Raw genomic sequence first — 8,440 nt, forward strand, 5'->3', positions numbered from 1 at the left:
GTCCTGGCTGCGTCCCCTCCCAACTCCTTGTGCACCCCAGCCTCCTCTCTGGTGGGGTGGGGTGAGGAGCAGAAAAGGCCTTGACTCTGTGTAAGCACTGCTCAGCAGTAACGAAAACATCCCTGTGTTATCAACGCTGTTCCCAGCACAAATCCAAAACACAGCCCCATGCTAGCTACTATAAAGAAATTTAACTCTATCTTAGCCAAAACCAGCACAGAGCTGTAACCGGAGCTTCCCCAGAGCTGTCAGAACCAAGCCTGTGAACGTGAGCCCCTCCTCCTCGCCCTCCACACTTTGGCCCCCACCTCTTTGTAATCCTTCTCCAGGGTGGCCATGTCCTCCTGGGCCTCTGAGAATTCCCACTCCTCCATGCCCCTCCCATGCCCTCCCCCACGTACCAGTGCACGAACGCCCGCTTGTCATACATCAGGTCGAACTTGTGGTCCAGGCGGACCCAGGCCTTGGCGATGGCCGTGGTGTTGCTCAGCACGCACATGGCATGCTGTACCTTGGCCAGGTCCCCACCGGGCACCACCGTGGGCGGCTGGTAGTTGATGCCCACCTTGAAACCAGTGAGACACCAGTCCATGAACTGGATGCTGTGCTTGGTCTTGATGGTGGCGATGGCGGCGTTGATGTCCTTGGGCACCACGTCCCCATGGCACAGCAGGCAGCACGCCAAGGGTTGCACTTCACCATCCAGTTGGCTGACTCGAAGCAGGCGCTGGTGATCTCCACCACTGAGAGCTGCTCATGGTAAGTCTTCTCAGCCGAGATGACGGGGACATAGGTGACGTGGGAAGTGGATGCGGGGGTACCACACCACCTTGTTGGTGAAGGTGAGCTTTAGTGGAGCCCCTCTCCTTGTTGGCTCCTCTGTCACTCGGAGGAGGATGTTGTCGTCGATGCACTTAGGAGCCTCCTGGGCTGTTTATGTCCTGCTGTGTTGTCCCTCCAGCAGGTCTTTCTGAAGTGCCTCATGAGGACCAGGGCCCACGAACATGAGGCTGCTTCTACCTAACTGTCAAGTGCCTCACCCGCTTGTTCTCCCTGGTCAGGCAGCCTCTAACAGACACCCACTACAACGTCACCCTTCCCTGTCTGGTCTTTAATCCTCACCCAGGAGCCCTCCCAACTGAAGGGTGACGTTGTAGTGGGTGTCTGTTAGAGGCTGCCTGACCAGGGAGAACAAGCGGGTGAGGCACTTGACAGTTAGGTAGAAGCAGCCTCATGTTCGTGGGCCCTGGTCCTCATGAGGCACTTCAGAAAGACCTGCTGGAGGGACAACACAGCAGGACATAAACAGCCCAGGAGGCTCCTAAGTGCATCGACGACAACATCCTCCTCCGAGTGACAGAGGAGCCAACAAGGAGAGGGGCTCCACTAAAGCTCACCTTCACCAACAAGGAGGGGCTCGTGCAGATGTGGAGGTCAAAGGCAGCCTGGCCTGCTGCGACCATCAGATGGTTGGAGTTCAGGATGCTGAGGGTGGGGAGGAGGGGGCTCACAGCCCTGGGCTTCAGGAGAGCAGACTCTGGCTTCTTCAAAGGTCTGCTTGGCAGAGTCCCCTGGGATCAGGCAACGGAGGGAAGAGGGGCCCAAGAAAGCTGGTTGATGTTCAAGGATCACCTCCTCCAAGCTCCAGAGCGCTCCGTCCCAATGAGTGGGCAGTCAGGCAAAAAAGCCAGGAGGCTGCCTGGGTGAACAGGAGCTCCTGGCCAAACCGACACGGAAAGGAAGGAGGCAGAGCCTGGAGCAGGGACAGGGAGCCTGGAGCAGGGACAGGAGAGAGACATTGCCCGAGAAGCCAGGGATGAGGTTAGGAAAGCCAAAGCCCAGCTGGAACTCAACCCGGCCAGGGATGTCCATGAAGGGCTTCTGTGAGCACCCAGGTGACAGAAGGACAGCAAGAGAAAATGGGGTCCCGCTGCTGAACGAGGTGGGGACCTGGGCACACAGGAGGTGGGAAAGGCTGCGGCACTAAAAGCCGCCTTTGCCTCCGTCTCTACCAGCTTGACCGGCCTTCAGGAATCCCAGGTCACAGAGGCCAGGGGAAAGGCTGGAGCAAGGCAGACCCTTGGCTGAAGAGGATCAGGTCAGGGAATACTCAAGGAAACCGGCCGTACAGAAGTGCATGGGCACAGATGGGACGCACCCGCGAGGGCTGAGGGATCCGGCTGATGGGAGATGCACAAGCCAGGGCCCTGCTGCTGCCCTGCTCCTCCCCAGCGATCACCCCCTTTAGAGAAAGCCCATGCGACAGCCTGCGGGTAGGGGGTGTCCCTACAGGAATTCTTGGACTGGAAGAATTGCCAGGAGAAAAATCCTGAAATTATTTTGGTTTGATACTGTCAGGAAGGTGGCAGCATTGCCCTGTCCGAGTCATCTGGGCTTCATTAGGTGGTGGGGAGGGGTTGTGCATCCAGAAGAGGTCAGCACGTCCACGAAACCCCTCTGGCACAAACATGTTACGTGTTTAATATTCTTTTTTCAAATTCTGCAATTCTAATTGCAAAATTGATCCCTCAGCCAGGGCTGAGGCATTGCAAGGCCACTCTCAATAATCTTTGATGGGTCATGGCGACCGGGAGAAGTGCCAGAGCACTGGAGGAAATTGAATGTCACCCCCATCTTCAAGCAGGTCAAGAAGGAGGACCCTGCCTGATGGTCGGTTGCATATGGCTACCGACAACGTGCTTTCACATTTCCCAGAACCTTGTTTGTAAAGTCAGTGCTAAAAAATTGCACAGTGTCCTGGTTTTGGCTGGGATAGAATTAATTTTCTTCCTAGCAGCTGGTGTAGTGGTGTGTTTTGGATTTAGGATGAGAACAATGTTGATAACCCACTGATGGTTTAGTTGTTGCTGAGCAGCGCCTACAGTTGTCAAGGATTTTCAGCTTCCCATGCTCTGCCAGGTGCACACGAAGCTGGGAGGGGGTGCAGCCAGGACAGCTGACCCAGACTGGCCAACGGGGTATTCCATACCATATGACGTCATGCTTAGTGTATAAACTGGAGGGACTTGGCTGGGGAGCAGTGACCGCTGCTTGGGGACTGGCTGGGCATCGGTCGGCGGGTGGTGAGCAATTGCATCGTGCATCACTTGCTTTCTATATTCTATTATTATTTTTTTTTTATTTTTATTTTTATTTTTTATTTTACTACTACTACTACTACTACTACTACTACTACTACTACTATTTTATTTTATTTTATTTCAATTATTAAACTGTCTTCATCTCATGAGTTTTCTCACTTTTACTCTCCTGATTCTCTCCCCCATCCCACCGGAGGAGCAGGGAGTGAGCGAGCGGCTGTGTGGTGTTTAATTGCTGGGATTAAACCATGACACGCGGTACGAATCAGTGTGCAGAAGCCACCCGTGGCCTGAGGCAGCAGAAGGGCACTGTGCGCATGGCAGCAATGACATGTAAACCTGCAGCCGAGCACAGTCCTTTTTCAATTATATTCCACACAGTAAGTGACACTTACAGGGCCAAAGTTAGAACAAATTATTTCTTTCCTTTTTTCTCCCCTGACACCTTTTGCACCTTCTGCAGAGGAAAAGGAGGTGTCAAACACATATGAAATGAGGTAGCTTTGAAGGGATTGGGAAATAAATTGCTTGAGAATAAGTGGTTTTCTCATTCAAACTTCTGTGCTCCTTCGGAGTTTGGTGGCTTTTGCCCTGACGTGAGCTCTTTGAAAAGCTCCTGTTGTCCACCAGCGCGGCTCAGATCGTGCCATTCAACGTACAGTAGGGCTGAAAAACGGGGAAGAGGAGCAACTGGGCAAAAAAATATGGGCCTGTCTGACTTGTTACCTCTGCGCTGCTGCGAGTGTGAGGGTTTGTGGTGCTGCTTTACCTTCTGCAATCCCGACACGGAAACTTTCCTCGCTGTGAGTGTTGCTGGTAGATACTTGGAAAGAGCTGCCATACCCCTGTTGTCACAGTCCTCCATCCGTGTAGGCTTTTAAAGATGCAGACAGCACCTCCTTTCAGCTTCACCTGAAGCTCTTAGGTGGAGATCCAGGCAGTCAGACATGCCGCGGGTCTGATCTCTGCGGTGGTCAGTGGTGACGGGGACTGGTGGCCAGCAGATGCACTGGGGACATCATGGAGCAGCAGCCAATTTGGGGCAGTTGGGATTGGAGCAAGTGAAGGAGCTTTCAAGATAAGGCTTAGAGGAGGAGGTTAGTGGGCTTAGGTGGGAAGGGAGGTGAGCCAAGGGAAAAGTGGACCAGGATGGGAAAAACGATACTGAAAGAACAAATGAAGCGTTGAGTGGATGAGTGGGACGGAAGAAATGCAGCTCCCAAAAAGCAGCTCCAGGGTGGAAATGTTAGGGAAGAACATTGGACGCGATGGAGTTTTGGGGTAGTAAATAGGAATTCTGGGCTGGGAAGCCCTGAAACTGCGGCTGTGCTGTGAGACTGGTGGGAGGAGGGGGAGGGCAGCTGCAACTGGGGTTTATTTTTAGTGAGGGACTGTCCCCACTTGTCATCTTTTTTCCTGTTGAAAAGGTGGTAGTCAGAGACGGGTCTGGGTTCATTTTGCAACGTCAGCGCATTCGTGGGACACAGGGATCATTAACACCTACAATGCCTTTAAGATCTCAGCAGGCATTGAAAGCAAACCCTCTGGATTTGTTTGAGATCAGCAGATGAAAGTTACCCAGGAGAGATTTTCCTTTCAGCTAGAATCTATTTTCAAGCTGCCTTTTCACAGCAATCTCGCAACTCCTTCCAAGCCACTTTTATTTTAGCTTGAAAAGCTTTTAGGTGATGATAGCCCTGGTTGGGGAGGAGATAACAGACCCTGCAATGGCTTCAGTGATGTTCACTTTCCTTTAAACTGTGCAAGAAGCCCCCAACCACATCCTTTAACTAGGAGCCCTCATTAAAAGGCCTGAGGTAAGGAAATATAGCAGGTCTCAAATTCATGGCTCTGCTTTAGGAGCTTTGATCTTTGATATACCTATATGTATATTGTATTTGCAATGCAAAGATTGTTGATAGGAGGATATTTGTCAAATGCTAATATTGGATCCTGGATGAATTTTGCTATGATCGCAGACAAGAATCCACAGCCATGGGGAGGTTTTCTCACTCATCAGGGAAGCGGCAGCTCTTACCATGCACATGGTTATTGTGGGTGCTAGATCACAAAATAAATGGCTCTGGAAACCGTATCTCAGTCACGCAGTACTGCGCACTGAGCTAGAGGTAAAGTCAGGAGGAAACACTTGGAAAAACACATAGTCCTGTATGGCATTTAAAACCAGAACGGTGTATTTTCGCCAGCATTACTCTTTGCAGAAGGAACATTTCCATTAATTGCATTACGAAAGGTGTTGAAGATTGCCAGCAACTCTTTGTTTTCTGCTCTGCTTGGTGGTTGTTTCCAGAGGAGAGGAGGAGCGAGTGAAAGAGGCGATCACCCGTCAGAGCAGGGATTTGGAGTGAATGACTCGGGTTGTTAACAGGACAGAGTAGGGCTGCTCCTGCCTGCCAACCGCATTTGGCTTCTGGGTGTCACACTTTTATGGATTTTTAGCTTTGGTTTATTTGCGCTGAATTTACTCTTATGGATTTTTACTTTAACTCTCATAGGCTGCTGGAAACAAGGTGGTAGATTATAGTGTGGGGGGGAATAGTATCGCCATTTGTATTTGTTTAACTGCTTAGGGAGCAGATTTGTTTAACTTACTACAGAGGAAAAGAAGCAGCACCAGCAGCGATTGCAAGAGTTAGTTTTACAGAGAGTAATAACCCCACAAGCAGGTCCGTGACGACTTTCCAAAACAGGTATGTGCTAAACTGATCTTCCCAGTATTTAATAGCTTTGGGAGCAATATGGGAAGATATCCGTCTCTTTTCCCCCTAAGTTATGTGTCAGCAGCTTATAGGATAGGGCAGCAGTTTTCAGCCTGAACTCTGGGCTCTGAAGCCCATAAAGGATTTAGATACCGAAAAGTCAGGCGTGGCAGGAGCTGGTTTTAGGGTCCTGATTCCCAGGGCTGAGCTTTCTATGCAATTCACAGCGAGAGTCTGCACCAGCCTCACAGCAGACACCAGTGTGCTGGGAGGAAAGCCCTGAAGTGGCCATGGGGCGTAGGCTCCACGCGTGGTTTTTCCCGTGAGGGCTGACTGAGGCTCTTTCTTTTATCTCAAAATACACAGTCAGAGAGGAGGCAGTAACGCTACCCGCTCTTACCCAGGAGCCGACACTTTTGTCTAATTTTGCACTTGGTAGACACCGTAGGTTTCATCTCACATCCATACGTTGTGATGTCTGTGCTCCAATTTTAAACAAGCTAAGAAAAAAACAGGCTAGCACCCTTTTTTTTTTCTGTTACAGTGGGTGTGTTTCTCGGGTTTGTAGCTTTGGTTGTCCCAAGGAAAAAAGCTGATGGGAGAATGCTCTGTGTGTCTGCCAGACCTTCTGTACCACCCTCCTCCTCCTCCTATATCTTTTAAATTCAGTGGCCATTTTCAATCACAACAAACCGTGGATAAGAGATCACTAACCCAGTAACCTTCCTACAGGTCCTACATGAAATACATGGCTAAATAAAGCCGTGAGATGCTGTTAGTCTCTCTGCCAAGCAGAAGATGCAGCATGAGATCAGTCTTTTTTGGATTGTGGAGAAAAAACTTGAGGAAGTAACTTTAGAAATGGCCTGGTTGTTGGAAAGCTGTCATTTACAGCTTCCACCGACTCAGACAAGAGCAGTTTATTTCAAGAGTACAGGTAATGAACAGCATAAACTTTCTTATTTCAAGGAAAACTCATCACCATAAGCTTTCTGACTTCTTGGGAAACAAATGTAAGCCAACCTCTGATTACAGTGAAGGGAAGAGAAAACAAAAGAGCTTTCCCTTGTTGTTTTACGCTATCAAGTGGCGGAAAATTGCAAACTGCTAGAAAAATAACCCGCATCCTGCGGGTGCACGTACGTCCCCCATCCTTCCTACCCAGGCTTGAGACTCTCTCCCAGCACCGCTCCCTGCCCCAGGAGGGTGCAGGGGGGCAGCTCCGGCCGCACCGCTCCTGAGCCGGTTTGCTCTGCTCGCAGCTGTGGCGGGAGCTCGTTGGAACGCCACCGACTTTCCAAGTGTGTGTTTTCAACTGTGGTTACTTCTGCCGTCCTGCCAAACCCAGGAACTTCCAAATGAGCAGTCACAGAAAAACAACTTATAATATCAGCTGCTGCAGGAGGTTCCAGCGAGTTGGAACTCTATTTATTATATGCTTGAGAGACTCAAGAAACGGCACAAACCTGTGCGTTAATACATGGGCAGGCAGAAGACAGACAAGGCAGATGCTGCATTAACCACAGCTCATTGGAATTAGAGAACAGTTAGTCCCTCGCCCTGCCTGGCTCAGATGGTCAGCTTGATAGCCTCTTCATAAAATCCCCAAGAAGCCTGCTAACAGGCAGGCATGACTGAAATCCTTTTTTGGAATAGCCGGCGAGTAGAGGAGGGCCAGGTTTCTCCCGTTAAGTTCCTCTGACTAACCCGTTCTGGCTCCGAGGCCGTTGTGGGTGCAGTGATCCCAAGTGACTACCGTAGGGGAAATCTGTTCACTAGCAAGCGGCTGGCGTGTTCAATCGCCGTCACTCTTCTGCTGGACCAGAGCAGGAAGATGTGAGCCCGCGAACAAGCCTCAGTGCAAAACCGAGGTCTCCTACCTTTAATTGGCAATTAGGGCGGTGCCCAGGCCAGCGGGGCTGCCAGCACGCCTCTGCTCCCTGGCTCGGCTGCGGCAAGGTGACAAGCTCAGAGGGATGGCAGGCAGGCAAGGGGCAGTCAGAGGAGATGATTATGCTGAAGACCAGCGTGGTTCACTCCTGCGCTCTAAAATAACAGAGTCTTCAGAAACCCCATTCTTCCCATCGCTCTGATTTTCACTGACTGTATTCATGGCCAGTTCCATATTAATTACTTTCACTCTGGTATCTATACCTTTGCAAGCCACAACTCCACTGCAGGATTAAACACCTGTCAGGTCTTCAGAAGATTTATTTGTATTTGTCCCAAAACCCCGTTTCAAATAGGTTACGAATGGCAGTAACAAGGACTTATGGTAGCGAGTTCCTTGTTCTAAGTGAAATATTCCCCTATGCATAATACTTAATGCTATGCTCATTGTATCATTATATTCTTCCAAATTATCATCTTTGTGTCTATGAAAACTTGTATAATCATAAATGTTTGTATATACATAACAATGATTAAAATTAGCAGTTTGAGTTTCACCTTCAGTGCCTGCAGATTAAAGCTCAGAGGATGAGACCAGTCAAATGAAAATGAAGTGAATTAGCTGCATTTTATTTTGGTTAATTTTTTGAGCACATATGGTATGTTATCTTTTCATATTATAGATACACCATTTCTGGGTTTGCACATGATGATGAATATTGGTTGGTT

General features: G+C 49.7%; 1 protein-coding gene across 1 annotated transcript; it reads right to left on the bottom strand.

Annotated features, from left to right (window-relative positions):
- Positions 1 to 248: 248 nt before the first annotated feature.
- Positions 249 to 3,966, bottom strand: LOC142085199 (tubulin alpha chain-like). The gene is given in 7 exon segments (XM_075156987.1): positions 249 to 377; positions 380 to 684; positions 687 to 799; positions 801 to 913; positions 1,398 to 1,485; positions 3,698 to 3,767; positions 3,828 to 3,966. Coding segments are annotated over 7 exon segments (957 nt in total).
- Positions 3,967 to 8,440: the final 4,474 nt, after the last annotated feature.

This window comes from Calonectris borealis, chromosome 8 (assembly GCF_964195595.1).
Source record: "Calonectris borealis chromosome 8, bCalBor7.hap1.2, whole genome shotgun sequence".
NCBI lineage: Eukaryota > Metazoa > Chordata > Aves > Procellariiformes > Procellariidae > Calonectris > Calonectris borealis.